The sequence below is a fragment of the Aphidius gifuensis genome, linkage group LG1 (assembly GCF_014905175.1).
Source record: "Aphidius gifuensis isolate YNYX2018 linkage group LG1, ASM1490517v1, whole genome shotgun sequence".
NCBI lineage: Eukaryota > Metazoa > Arthropoda > Insecta > Hymenoptera > Braconidae > Aphidius > Aphidius gifuensis.
Genome location: NC_057788.1, coordinates 4,330,489 through 4,346,023, shown reverse-complemented (window position 1 = coordinate 4,346,023; position 15,535 = coordinate 4,330,489). Strand labels below are relative to the sequence as shown.

Sequence of the window (15,535 nt, the reverse complement as noted above, 5' to 3'; positions counted from 1 at the left end):
CACATGGAAGAACACAAACTCAATAGAACACTAACAAGTTACAAATAACAACAGGTGTTGACTGTTGAGATGTGTGCACTTGCAGCTGAGATCACGTCAGTAAAAATGCACCTTCACCTGCCTTCACCTTTCAACGGTTAACTCATTGTCAAGCATGTTTTTTTTTTTTTTTATATTTTATCTATATATTTATTAAAAATTTTTTGAATGATATTTTTTGATACAAAAATAAATTAACTATTAATTCAGTTTTTATTACAAAACATGGCAACAGAATATTGTCAATATATTTTATCACTTAAGTAATTAATTAATTGTCAATGATGAATACTATTAAAAAAAAGCAATTTTTTATTCAAAATAATAATTTTTTTCTCTAGAACAAAAAAATTAATAAAATCATTTACAAAAATAGCTTATTACGCGATCTGATGGTTTACCAGTTATATTATATTTTTCGCAAAATTGTTTTCTCCAAATTGGTAAACGAAAGCGATCATCAACTGGCCAAAATTTATCTGCAGCTTTTAATGATAATTGATTCAATCGATCATCAGTTATTCTTAAATTTTTATTTTTATATTCAACACATCTTGCATAAACCCAATTATTTATCTTATCAATATTATTTTTTTCCTGTATTAAATATTTAGATGTTTTATTACCGTTTATTTTTAATTTTTTTTTAGCTTTTAATAATTTTTTGTATGTTAAGCTTGAATTATATATTGCAGCTTTTTTGAGTTTGTTTTTTATTGAATCATCAATTTTCACTGTGCTATCATCATTGTCATTGGGTCTAAATTTTTTAAATTTATCTGAAAAATTAAATATTTTTTTAAAATTAATTTTGGTACAACAATAAAGATGTTTTTCTTTAAATTTTGTAAATTCATAAAACTAAATTTAAATGATGAGTTGAATCAAAATTTTACTCACTGCCTGATTGTCCATGATTTTTTGTCATGCTATTATTTCTTTTCTTAGTTATTTCATCATCATCATCATCAGAACTACACATGTTAATAATTTGAGTCATTTCAGACTGTCCACTGGTGCATTTTAAAGAGCTTTGTTGATGCAATGGCGTATGTTTAACACCATTACTTGAAGAGATTACACTAACTCTTTTCAAGACTTTATTATCATCAGCTGTAATAAACATTAAAAAAATATAAAAACTAATTACTTTTATTAAAAAAAATAATAATTGATAAACAAAAAAAACATTACCTTTATCAACATTAATTGTATTTGAACTTTGACAGATGTTTTTTAATGGTATTGCTTTTGGACAAGTCTTTTTTTTTATTAGTTCTATTGAAACCGAGTCTTTGTTTTTTATTGCCTCTACTGAATTAATTTTATTTGTTGATGATCTAGATTGTCCTCCAGCTTTGTTGTTGTCAACATAATTATTTGGATCTTTGTGCACTAGATTAAAAAAAATAATTAAATTTGTAATTAATATCTTGACTTACTGATGTTTTTCATTGTTTATTATTACCATTTGTTGATGCTTCAATATTTTGCTGAGCTTGACCTTTTTTCATTGTTACATTTAACAAAGGATTAAGCTGTCTACGTAAATCATTGACATCATTAAATTCAACGCTTCCATCTTCATCAATTTTAATAACTGGTTGATCACATGATTCCATTTCAATCTCGTTAATAATTTCTTTTAAATATCCTGATAATTTGATACTCAATCGAGCAACTAAAGGTGAAATTAATTCACCACAACCCAATCTACTGACATGATAACAATGATCTTTACTTAATGTTTCAAGACAAATATTAACAGTATCAGAAAATATTTTATTATATTTTTCACGATTATCTAATGTTATTATTTTTGACATTTTATTTAATTTCCTTTTATTAATAACTACAACAAAAAACTAATTTTTTTTAATTTGGTTATTAATTTTTTTACACACGTGTTTACACGATTCTCTTTGTGTAAAAACACATTCACCCACATTCACCAATTAACTGGTGTTTTTGTTTTGATTGGGAACCCTTGCATCCCTTGTATACACACTTTTTTTTTTTTATTCCAAATTTTTTTCTGTTAAAAAAAATTTTTAATAATAAATTTTTAAAAAATAATCATTAATCTAGTGTACATAAATAAATACGTAAATCATCAAATGGAAAATAATAATAATATCTTTTTATCTAATTTTTATTGACAATTTGAGAAAATTCTAAACAATTCTAATTTCTAAATAAACCTTCTATCAAAAATTCAAATGTAATGTTGGTAAAGTAGACTTGCAGCTGAGATCACGTCAGTAAAAAGGCACCTTTATAAAAAAATTCGTTCGTTAAAAATCAGATCATATAATTATCAATTCGAGAAAAAAAAAAAAAAAAAAAAACGACAACAACTCCAAAAAAGCCGGTAAAATAAAGAGAAAAAAAAAAAAAAAGCAACTCCAATTGATCCAACGGTCAACTCATTGTGTCAAGCATCTTTTTTTTATATTTATTAAAAACTTTTTGAATGATATTTTTTTATACAAAAATAAATTAACTATTAGTTTATCATTAAACCCAGTTGATTAATCAATAAAATAAAATAATGGAGCTACAAGGAGCCAATTTATTAAATCTTAGTGAATATTTACAGCACACATTGTCACCAGACGTAAATGTTAGAAGACCCGGTAAGTTTAACCTATAAATATCATCAATAAATAGCTAAAATAAATAAATAAATAAATAAATAAATAAACTAATGTCAAATATATTCAATATCAATAGCTGAAAAGTTTTTGGAATCAATTGAAGTTAATCAAAATTATGCTGCATTATTGTTACATCTTGTTGAGAAGCAAGACATTGATTTGACAATAAGAATTGCTGGTGCTGTTGCATTTAAGAATTACATCAAACGTAATTGGAAAGTTGTGAGTATTAATTTAAATTAATTGATGAATCAATTATCAAGTCTAGATTTAAATAAACAACAACAACAACAACACTTTAAAAGTGTCAAATGTGTATTGATATATTTTTAATTTTGTTATTTAAATAGGATGAAGATGGAGTTGATCGTATCCATGCTCAGGATCGTGATGCAATTAAAAAATTAATTGTCAATTTGATGCTTCATTCACCAGATTCAATTCAAAAACAATTGTCTGATGCAGTATCAATAATTGGTAAACATGATTTTCCAAACAAGTGGCCAGATCTTTTGGATCAAATGGTGGAAAAATTTACAACTGGTGATTTCCATTTGATAAATGGAGTATTACATACTGCCCATTCATTATTTAAACGTTATCGTTATGAGTTTAAATCACAAAATTTATGGACTGAAATAAAATTTGTACTTGACAAATTTGCCAAACCATTGACAGATTTATTTTTAGCTACAATGGATCTTGCACAAGCCCATTCAGGAAATGCTGAACATTTAAAAATAATATATAATTCATTGACAATAATTAGTAAAGTTTTTTACTCATTAAATTGTCAAGATTTACCAGAATTTTTTGAAGATAACATGACAACTTGGATGACAAAATTTCATGTATTATTAACAGCTGATGTTGCAGCATTAAAAACATCTGATGATGAAGAACCAGGTGTTATTGAACAATTAAAATCACAAGTTTGTGATAATATTGTTTTATATGCACAAAATTATAATGAAGAATTTCAAACATATGTACCAATATTTCTTGAGGCAATTTGGAATTTATTAAATACAACTGGTCAACAACCAAAATACGATGCATTAGTATCAAATTCATTGCAATTTCTTGTAACAATTGCTGATAGAGAACAATACAGATCTTTATTTGCTGAACCAGAAACATTACGTAATATTTGTGCAAATATAATAACACCAAATATTGAATTTCGTGAAGCTGATAATGAATTATTTGAAGATAATCCAGAGGAATATATTAGACGTGATATTGAAGGTAGTGATGTTGATACAAGACGTCGTGCTGCTTGTGATCTTGTTAAAGTATTGGCAAAATATTTTGGTGCTAAAGTCATGGAAATATTTGGTGTTTATGTACATGAAAGATTAAATGAATATGCTGCAAATCCAGCTGGTAATTGGAAAAAAAAAGATGCTGTTATTTATTTAGTAACAAGTAGTGCAAGTAGAGGACAAACACAAAAACATGGTGTTACACAAAGTAATGAATTTGTACCATTGCCTGAATTTGCATTACAAAATATACAACCAGAACTTGCTAGACCAGATGTCAATGAATTTCCAGTATTAAAAGCTGATGCTATTAAATTCATCATGACATTTAGATCTGTATTACCAAGAGATATTGTTGTTGGTAGTTTACCACATATGATTAGACATTTATCATCAACAAGTGCTGTTGTTCATAGTTATGCTGCTTGTGCAATTGAAAAAATATTTGCTCTAAGAGGATCAGACAATAGTCCATATATTAAATGTGAAGAAATATTACCAGTTGCACCAAATTTATTAAATGGATTATTTTCATCACTTGAATTACCTGGTTCAGAAGAAAATGATTATATTATGAAAGCAATTATGAGAAGTTTTGGTATTTTAAATGAAAATGTTGTACCATTTTTAGGTACTCTATTAACAAAATTAACAGATAAACTTAGTATTGTTGCACGTAATCCATCAAGACCAAACTTTAATCATTATTTATTTGAAACATTAAGTTTATCAATTAAAATTGTATGTAAAACAAATCCAGAAGCTGTTGCATCATTTGAACAAGTATTATTTCCAATATTTCAAGGTATATTACAATCAGATGTACAAGAATTTATTCCATATGTTTTTCAAATACTTGCAATGCTGCTAGAACTTCATACATCACCAAATGTTCCTGAGCCATATATGGCATTATTTCCATGTCTTTTATCACCAGTATTATTTGAAAGACAAGGTAATATTCATCCATTAAATCGTCTGTTACAAGCATTTATTAGTCGTGGATCACATCAAGTTATTCAACAAGATAAAACAAGTGGTTTACTTGGAGTATTTCAAAAACTTATTGCATCAAAAGCCAATGATCAAGAAGGATTTTTATTACTTCAAGCAATTATTAAATGTTTTCCACCAAATGTACTTGAACCATTTATGAAACAAATATTTGTTTTATTATTTCAAAGATTATCATCAAGTAAAACAACAAAATTTGTCAAAGGTTTAATTGTATTTTTTTCATATTATATTATTCAATATGGTGCATCAACATTAGTAACAATTATTGATCAAATACAACCACAAATGTTTGGTATGGTACTTGAACGTGTTATCATAAGTGATTTACAAAAAGTATCTGGTGAAATGGAGAGAAAAGTTGCTGCTGTTGGAATGTCCAATTTACTTATTGATTGTCAACAAATGATGGACTCACCTTATAATAATTATTATCCAAAACTTTTGGCTGTTGTTATAGAATTTTTCGAATTACCACGTGATGAAACAGCATTACCAGAAGATGCAATCATACCTGATGTTGATGATAATGCTGGTTATCAAGCAGCATACAGTCAGCTTGCTTGTGCAAGAAGTACTAAAGTTGATCCACTTCCAGGTGATTATTAAAACTTTTAATGTCAATTGTCATTTAATAAATGAATAATTAATTTTTATATATTTATTTTATTTTAGCTATTGGTGATGTACGTCTTCATTTAGCTCAAGGTCTTGGTAGACTTCCACCAGGACAACTTCCAGGACTTCTTGGACAAATTCCAGAACCAAATGCAACTCATTTAAAAACTTATTTACAATCAGCTGGTGTTAGTGTTGCATAATATCAAATCAATGTACGAAATAAACTCAAAATACATTTGATATCACGTCAATTTAACAGTATTGAATTGAATAAATTTTAATTTTCAAATATCTTATTTTTTTTTATTAGCAAATTTATTCAATACTGTCAAATTATCATGATGATAAATTAATTTACTGTTGGTTTTTCCGAATAAATACAATTTATTCAATAAAAAAAAAAAAAAACATAAAGTGATATCTTTTCATAAGAAATGATGAATTTAATTTATTTTTCTTCCTTTTCTTCATTTACAAATACTATTTTTAGCTGGATATAAATTTGCTTTTTATAACTGAATGTTTTTTTAATTATTAATTTTATTTTTTTTAATTTCATTTAAAAAATCAATACAATTAGGGTAAAAAAAAAAAGAAAAAAAAAAAATAATTAACTGATTTAAATATCTAAATCATTCTCGAGTGTTTTAACTTTCGAAATCATTGCAGCAATATCCTTTGCCCTGTGAAGACAAAAAAAAATAAATTATAATAACAAAAAATTTAATAATAATTTAGCGAATTTAAGCGGATAAAAATTACTTACATTTGACCAATGTTGCTTTTGATAGCTTCTTCCTGTTTGTTATTAAGAATTAATTCATTTTTCTTTTCTTTAATTTTGTTATTTTCAATATGAGAATTTTGATGATTGCTTTTGATCTTCAATTGACAAATACGAGTTTTAAAATCTTGTATTTTATTATCAAGTTCTTTTAATTCAAAAGCTTCCATTTGTTCAATACTTGATAATTTTTTATAATTAACAAGACGTAATACTTCTTCAGCTCGTTTAGCAAATTCTTCTTGTTTACTTTTAATATCTTCATATCTATCAGCCAAATCTTCAGCTTTTTTGTGTAGCTTTTTTTTAGCTTCCATTAATATTTCAAGTTCATGTGTTTGATGTTCTTTTAATCTTCTTAATGTATCAACTTTTCTTTCAATATCTTTACGTACTCTGTCGTGTTTTTCGAAATATTGATTACGAAATACATCAGTTGCATGATAAAGCAACTCAAGATATTCTTTACCAGACATTTTTGATTTTTCATCAAGCTGTGTTATTGGCTGTGATGCTGAATTATGCTTCAATAAGCCTCTTATATAATTATCAAATGATTCACGACGTATTATTTTATTTGAATCAACAGAACTACTTGTTATTTCATTTGTTGGTTTATAATCAAGATCAACAATTGATAAATCAACAACTGTTCCAGTATGAAGAAGTGCAATTAATACTGGGCATGGTTGTTGTAGTAATCCAAAACCAAGTATTGGTGCAACTTCATTTATTTTAGTATGTTTTGTTCTTGTACAAACAAGATATTGTGAGCTTGATTGATATAATGATGATGGTAAATTTGCATCAGTATCTTCGTCATTTGAATTTGTAAATTTTTCAAGTTGTGATACAACTGGTAAAGTCATCATGTGAATTCCAGCATTGTGAAAACAAAAATAACGTGATTTATTACCTCTGTCAAGATGCAATTTAATTGGACAAGTATATTTTTTGTCATTATCATTGTACAAAAGACCCAATTCAATCTCAACAATTTCAAATACAAATAGTGTATTTTCTGTTTTATTCATTGAATTATTGTCATTATTTTCATTGTATTCATCGTTATTATCACCAAGTAAAATTGCGTGATAAATTTTACCTGAACAAGATGCAATAATGACAATTGGTGGTGTTGTTGGTATGCACATTATTGAACATGAATCAGTACCATAATTGTCATCTGTTTGTGGATACATTGTTAGTGGTTTTCTATTCTCTGATGTATTTAAACTAAAATAATAAAAATAATGATAATATTTTATTTATATTTTTTGATATATATTTTTAAATGAAAAATAAATTTATTTACCTGTCGAAAAATATATTTTCATAAATGACAATGACTTCTCCATTACCACGAAGAACCAAAATTGGCCATTCAATTTTATTCCATTCATAGTTATTTTCATTGCTACAATTTTTTAATGATGGTGTTGAAAAATCAAAATCCACTGCTGTTTCACCAAGTGCCTCAATATTTGGTAATGTTTTTGAAGGTGAGCGTGATGGTATTTGTCCAATTTTGTGTGTTTTTATTAGCCTTGGATTTGTGCCTACTTCACACTCGTACAATCTGTAAATTTTTTTTTTATTATTTGTTTTGAATAATTAATTTTTTAAAGATAAGATAACAATTGAGATTGAGTAAACTAAAAATAAAGAAAACCAATTGACTGAAACACAACAAATAAAATTTAAAAATCAGTCGATTAAAAGTCAAAGTTAAACGTGTTAAATGATACAATTTAAAAATGTTTAAATATTTAAATATTATATATTTAGTGCTCTATTATCAGACAATAATAATTTCATTTGATTTTGTAAATTCTAAAATATATAGTTGTGATTTGAGTATAAAAAATTATAAAATTTGTAAAACAGAAAATATTTTAATATCTGTTGAAGTTATTGATCCAAAATTGGATATTAAAAATTCACTTTTAATTGATGATAAATCAATAACATCAATAGCATCATATGCATTTAAAAATTTGACAATTAAAACATTAAAATTATTATTATCAAATGAAATATTAGATATAGTTCCAGCGTCATTTAGTGGACTAACAAAAGTTAAAACAATTAAATTTTTATCAGGTTTTATTCCAGTTAAAAAAAATTTATTTCAAGAGCTTGAAAATTTAGAATCCTTGTCATTGATAAGTGATAAACGTGATTTTTCTATTGAATCTGTAATATCAGGAGTTGTAAATTTAAAAAATTTATTTATCGAGGATAATGATTCAACGATAATTGATGAAAAAACATTTCAGCATGGATTTAATATTTCACATCTAAGTTTATTTTATACTAAAATTAAATCAATTAAAAAAAATGCATTTTCTTCACGTCATAATATAAGTTCGTTAATCATAAATGCAAGAAAGTTAAAATACATTGAACCCATGTCATTTAATAATTTAAATCAGCTAGAAAATTTGACATTAATTAATACAGAACTAAATACAATTGATAAAAATATATTCAGCGGTCTTACAAATAAAACACAAACAATTAAAATATACAATGATGAAATTAATAAAATTGAAACTGGAGCATTTGCAAATTTTAATATTTTTGAATTAAATTTAAATAATAATTATCTAAAGATTATTGAAAGTGGAGCTTTTGAAGGGGCTACTATTAATCGTCTGTATCTTTCGGATAATCAATTTATAAATATACAAGAAAATGCATTTTTAAATTCTAATATTAGTGAGATATATATTATCAATGGAAGAATACCAATTTATCAAAATGTAAATTATAAAAAAATATGGGGACTTGATGATTCATCACTTGTTTATTTGGTCTTGAATGATTTAGATAATCCTGAGGAATTGAGCGAAACAATGCAAAAACAATATGAATAATTTGGCTAAATATGTAATTATAAATTAATTAAATTTAATTGATAAATAAATAATAATAATTACTTACTGAAATGTATTTTCAGATGTCAATACAAGTAAATGTGAATTATTTGCTGAGCCTGGATGCCAACGGACTCTTCTAATTTCAGCTGTAGCAATTTTTGAATTGTATCCATTCAAATTGTAATTCCTAAAAATAATAAATAATAAATAAATAAATATTTTAATAATTGAAATGACATGTTTAAAAAATATACAACAATATTTAATAAATAAAATTGATCTTGATGAATCATATTTAAATGAAGAAAATTAATTATAATTAAAAACATAATAAAAGAAAATTTGATATTAATTTTTTCCTCATATTATTATTTAATAATAAATAAATAGGAACGCTTGACAATAGAGAGTTGTCAAGAGGTATATTAAATTCTGTAACTCTGTTGAAGTTGTTATTAATGTCCTCAGATATGTCAGATGATGAATGTGATGCATATGATGCAAGTTACGTAGCATAGACAATACATAATTCGTTAGCTAGTGTGTTGTCAAGCCAAGGGGTTCTTAATAATTGATAAAAATGTATGCACGCACACGAAAAAAATTCTTTTTTTTTTTAAATTTATTTTTATTTTCTACTACCCCTTTTGTTTTTTATTTTATTATTTTTGTTCAACGTTGCTTCTTTTTTTTTTCCACGAGAGAAACGGTCAAAAAAGTGTCAGACAAAAGGGTGCGTTCTGGCGATTTATTTGTCCACTTTTCCAACCGCATACATCTCGTATACATGCTGTTACAACGTCGTACCTATATGACATCAAAAAAAAAAAAAAAAAAACCAACGAGTAAATTTTTCTTCGTTCACAATTTTTAAAAAAAAATTTATCAGAATTAATGTCAACTGGATTTTTACGCTTTTTAAACTAGTTTCATGTATAGAAAAAAAAAAATTCCAAACTAAAAATAATAATAACAAAAAAGATTTGTATAAATATATATGAAAAAAAAGTTTTTTTTTTTTTTATAAATAATTATTTAAAAAGAAAATGCAAGAAATTGCAAGTACGGAAGTTGAGACAATTATTCCAAGCTCGCATGGAACATTTAACCCCGGCAAGTAATATTTTTAATAATTATATTTTTTAATTTTTTTCGTTTGTCTCTTGAAAGTTTTGTTATTTGTTGGTTGACTCCCTGCTGGACCAGGTGAATAACAAAAGAAATAAAAGAATGAAATAAATTTTATCAAGAATATAATAATAATTATGAAAAAATTATAAATTTTTAATTTTAAAATTTCTCAGTCACGTAAATAGGATTAATTGTGTTGTTACGTACGTCATCTGTGCTTTATGTGACTTTTTAAAGCATCAAGTTGAGCATGATGAGCTAGTCTTGTGTGATAATTCACGACTAAAATATATATTTATGCGAAACAACAACAACACATTATAATGTCTTTGTCCTTGCAACAAACTTTTACTTGAAATATAGTTTGCAAAAATATTATTTATTATATATTTTATTTTAAATTATATAACAAAGAAAAGACATTATGATAATGTCCTAAAGAAACTTGCGAAAATATTCTATTTAAAAAAAATCAAAAATACCAGTAATGAGCCAAGAAATTATTCAAAATAATTCTATACTTTATTGTGTCTGCATTATTATTTTTTTTTTTGCCATTAATGTAAAGAAAAAGATAAAAAATTATTTTATAAAGTATAACAAAAGAAGAAAAAGTTTTTTTCCTTAAAAGAAAATAAAGATAGAGACATGATGAAAGAGGGGGGTTGGGGTTGTTGGATTTTGCCCATAAAATCGGGATGTTGCACAAAATATATATACGAAAAGCAAGGAGGTACCCCGGTTGATATCCCGGATGGTCTTCGTGTCGTAATTCATGCACCAGGTCTACCTCAACTAAGACCGTTAATTCTTAGACACTCTTGTTGCAATTTAATGACTACACCATACATCACACGTTGCTTGATTTAATTAAGTAATTGTTTGATTAATATTTAACAGGTATTTAATTTTTTTTTTTTTTTTAATTTTATATATACCTGTATAATTATTTTATTTTATAGATATTATAAAACAAGAGACAAAGATGATGACACGTACAGCGCACCAATTAAAAGAGCCAACAGATGTATTTTTTTATTTTTTTGTAACTCTGGTTTTATTTTGTTAGAAAGGGTGAACACGTGTCGCGTATTTAAATTCTTTAACCCCCTATAAATATAAATTTTTTTTTTTCTTCATTTTAAATGACATTTTAAAAATTTGTCTGATAAAAAAAAATTTGTTTAACTTTTAAAATTCTGTAAAAAATATTTAAATAAATAAATAAATAAATAAACAAATAAATAACTGATAAGTTGTATTATTTTTGATAAGATGAGTAAATATTTTTTCGGACATAATAAAAGAGATGAGAAAAAAAATGAAAATAAAAAAGAAGAAATTAATAATAAAATTACAAAAGTGAAAAGGGTAGTTGTAAAATAAATAAAAAAAAAATAAAAAAATGAAGGGTGTTTAAAAGTTCGTATTGCCATTGTGCAATATCATACGAGCATTGTGTGGTGACCAGAGATTAGCTGGTTTAATATTGGGATTACACATGTACAACCATTAGGTTAAATCATTTTTTTTTATTTTCAAATAAACACAAATTTTTCGTTGTTGAAACACATCAGAGGGTCCAACCATATTTAAAATAAAAAAAAAAATAATGCAAATATTTATTTAAAAAATATCAAAATTCGAATACAATTTTCTATCGGATTTATTTAATTTTTCTGTCATTATTTTTATTATTATTTATTTTTATTTTAAAAACGCACGTGACGATATAAAACAGTAATAAATAACTCTCATAAACACACTCTGCCCCTGTAGACACTATCGAAATTTGTCGACATTATTATTTATTTTATTTTATTTTTAATTTTTATCAATGTGTCAAATCACTCTTGCGTGTTTTTTAAATTTTTTATCACCAACTTTGACAGTATGAAAAATAAAAAAAATAAAAAAAAATATCCACGTGTTGGATATTACTTTAATTAAATAAAACAATATTAATACGACTAATTTAATGAATGAGATTTTTTTAATTAAATAATTTTCATTATTTATTTTTTTTTTTTCATTCTCTGACAGTTATTTGTGATTTTCGTGGATAATAAAGTTTTTTTGAAATAATTTTTTTAATTTTTATAAAAAATCCAGGAAAATTTTCGACTGTCTTCTTGGATATACCTATATATATATAAATAAATGCAAAATAGAGTGAAATGTGAGTGGATGGAGAGAGTTGGATAAAAGAGACTGAAAATTATTCATAAATGTAGGCAAAATTCGAGGTGGGATTTAGATGAAAAAGAGAAGAAGAAATAAGGCAAGTTGATGTATGTTTATCTCACTCTAGAATACTGGAATATTGTTATACTGGAATTTGAGTTTCAGTATAAAATGTTGTGAACGAAAAGGGATGATAAAGATAGAGACGTTACTCGCATAATAAACACATAACGGTAATCCTTAAAACAATAATTAGCTTGGAGTTGCCTTTTACAGTGAGTTTCTATGTCTATCCTTATTTATATTTTATATTTTTAAATTTTATTTTTCACCTCAAAATATAACCGAGTAAAATTTAACCCACTAAATATACATATATAATAAAGATACATATTTATATGAATTATTTTCAACGACTTAAATTTAAGGAAAATTGCTTTTGTGACTATTCATTAATATAAAAGTTAATCGTCAGCTTTGTTATCATTGGACCAGTGAATGAGTCAGTTTAACACAATTGTATAAATATGTGTGTGATAACTGTTGAGAGCTGGACCAGCCCCAACCAAAAACTAATCAGCTTTTGTATGAAGCATTGCTGACGAGTTGATAGTCATTTAACTCATCTACTACTAGTGCATCATTATCAAGCACGTTTGGATTACAAATTTGTCTTTATTTAACTCATTAAAAAGTTGAATTTTCTCTAGTTATAACACACAAAGAATTATAATAAGTTTAGTGCTTTTTTTTTCAAAAAGCAGCATTAGAAAAAGAAGAAGAAGAAGACGAGGAAGAAAATGGTAAAAGATTGGAGAAATAATGAGATGATGATATAGACGAAGCATTTTGACTATCATCTTTCTCCCTCATACACACTTTGTGATAATAGTTTTAATCCGGTGTCTTGAAATAAGGATTTGGACGACGCTCTGGATGCAGTTAGTGGCTCTTGGTTAAGTGGTAGGTTGGTTGGTTGGTTGGTGTACCAAGAGAATGAGAGGGAAAGCCACTTCGCGGTCTGATATCATAATCCGAATAATCGCCATTATTGCTACCATTTGGTTAATCCATGAAATCTTGGTGTGGAGGTACCAACATCTATATGTATATATTATTTTATTATTTTTTTTTCGCTGATTTTTAATTTGTTTTATCTTTATTTTATTTATTATCAAGAAGAAGATAATAAATTCATTCAATCATTTTACTGTGTCAAGTTGGATTTGTTTAGTTACTACTTTCATCAAATGACACTGATGAATATTAAGGATTATGTTGTAAAATGTAACTTTAGAAGTCAACACTTTGGTAGTGTCATGATAACCCAACCCAGTGTGTCATAAAATTTCGTAGCAATTCTCTTCCAACTGTCTTCACTTTTGTGTGTGTATATATAACAAGTGCTTCGAAATATGAACCCTTATTGTGGCCTCTCTGATGACGACAACAACAACAACAACAACAACGACGACGACGACAAACTAGTAAAGATGCAAAATAAAAAATAAAGTAAAAGTGTGAGTTTAAAATTATTGTACTCAGAGATGATACATTAAATCCTCGAGATTCGTTTTAATGACCACAACTTGCTTACAAACTGGTCGCACACATTTTCACAAAATTTTCTTCTTGTTCAAATAATATAATACTTTTCACTGTACGTTGACAGTTTATTTATTTATTTACTTTTTTTTTTTTTTTTCTTTACATCTTTGTTTTATTTTACTCTTAGCAATTACTTGTTTTTATTTAAATTTTTATTTATATGTCTACCCAAGTATTTTGATAAACTCAACAAACTCAACAAGACAAATTTTTTTTTTTTTCAAAAATTTTTACAAGAACAACAGTTAATAATAAACATAAAAGTTTCAACGCAAAAAGGCATCAACATTTGCAAACTTTATTTTCGTAAATCTTTTCACAAGATTTTCTTCTTAATTGTCTTAAATTTTATATAACACTTTGTTATTTAAATTGGCCAAAAAGACAACGAGTTAATTTACAAGGTAAATTAACAACTATCAAAAATTCATAGAGGATGTAAAAAAAATATATATATCATAATACTTTTTATCAGTGACAAAGTGAATGTGTAATTATTTGAAGGCCATAATCACCTATTAGAATTTTATGACAGTGATATTGTGATATGGTCGAATTAAAGTTAAGAATTTTACAAAGTTGCCTTTAGCAAAACTAGTCTTCTCAATTGAATTGGTACTTAAGCTATCACACTGTGGCATGTGTTGTTGATGAGGCGGTTAGTATTCAACTCTACGTTTCAAACTTTAAACTTTATATATATAAGAAAATTTAAACCATGCAAAGTCTCTGTATCCTTTATCCTACTCATTGTCATTTTTATATTTCTCTTTCTCTTCTCATTTTAATTCTATAAGAGCAAGAAAATTAAGGGTTTCATCGTCATTCTGGTGATTCTGTTAATTGCCAGATATTATCGATAATAATTATACAAGATAAAAAAATATCATAATAATACTCACATGCAAGAAATTATTTCCTTGCCACCTTGAAAAGCATTGTCTTTACCCCAACGACGTGGTAAATCAACCAGGACAATACCCAAATTTCCCCAGAGTACAGCTTGATCCTCTGTTTCATTGATCAACAAATTTGTTATATCAAAAATTGGTGGATCAGTTGGTTGAAGTATCTGCAAACAAAAAAAAAAAAACAAATAAATAATTTGACATTAAAATTAATCTAATGATGATGTAACATCTGTATACATTGTTTTTAAAAATAATAATTAAATATTTAAATCAATATTGTCAGTGTTTTTGTGTATTTAATATTTTTTTTTTTCTCTTTTGCCACCACCATCACCCCAATGAGGATTAAAAAGGGCCAAAAGACTGAATGTTGTTGCATAACATTTATTAATCCCTCAGTCTCATTTTTTTATCAGCTTCTTTCACTTTGGTGTGGATT

General features: G+C 25.9%; 3 protein-coding genes across 3 annotated transcripts in view; 1 reads left to right on the top strand and 2 right to left on the bottom strand.

Moving 5' to 3' along the window:
- Positions 1 to 399: 399 nt before the first annotated feature.
- LOC122847859 lies at positions 400 to 1,865 on the bottom strand. Its single transcript, XM_044145715.1, has 5 exons — positions 1,508 to 1,865; positions 1,234 to 1,434; positions 940 to 1,152; positions 666 to 818; positions 400 to 524 (listed from the first exon to the last, which is right to left on the bottom strand). Exons 1-5 carry the CDS (start codon positions 1,863 to 1,865, stop codon positions 400 to 402), a joined length of 1,050 nt encoding a protein of 349 aa, XP_044001650.1.
- Positions 1,866 to 2,375: 510 nt separating this feature from the next.
- Positions 2,376 to 6,031, top strand: LOC122861051 (exportin-2). The gene is made up of 4 exons (XM_044165212.1): positions 2,376 to 2,675; positions 2,773 to 2,918; positions 3,047 to 5,573; positions 5,651 to 6,031. The coding sequence occupies exons 1-4, from the start codon at positions 2,591 to 2,593 to the stop codon at positions 5,794 to 5,796; spliced, it is 2,904 nt and encodes a 967-aa protein (XP_044021147.1). The 5' UTR covers positions 2,376 to 2,590; the 3' UTR covers positions 5,797 to 6,031.
- The window catches only part of LOC122861052 (nuclear pore complex protein Nup88), a 33,953-nt gene continuing 24,378 nt past the window's right edge, over positions 5,961 to 15,535 (bottom strand). The window contains exons 2-6 of the mRNA XM_044165213.1: positions 15,088 to 15,257; positions 9,327 to 9,449; positions 7,696 to 7,959; positions 6,363 to 7,616; positions 5,961 to 6,279 (exon numbers count right to left, since the gene is read on the bottom strand). Of these exons, the coding sequence (XP_044021148.1) occupies positions 6,216 to 6,279; positions 6,363 to 7,616; positions 7,696 to 7,959; positions 9,327 to 9,449; positions 15,088 to 15,257 (1,875 nt within the window). The 3' untranslated portion in view covers positions 5,961 to 6,215. The remainder of the gene's footprint in view (positions 6,280 to 6,362; positions 7,617 to 7,695; positions 7,960 to 9,326; positions 9,450 to 15,087; positions 15,258 to 15,535) is intronic.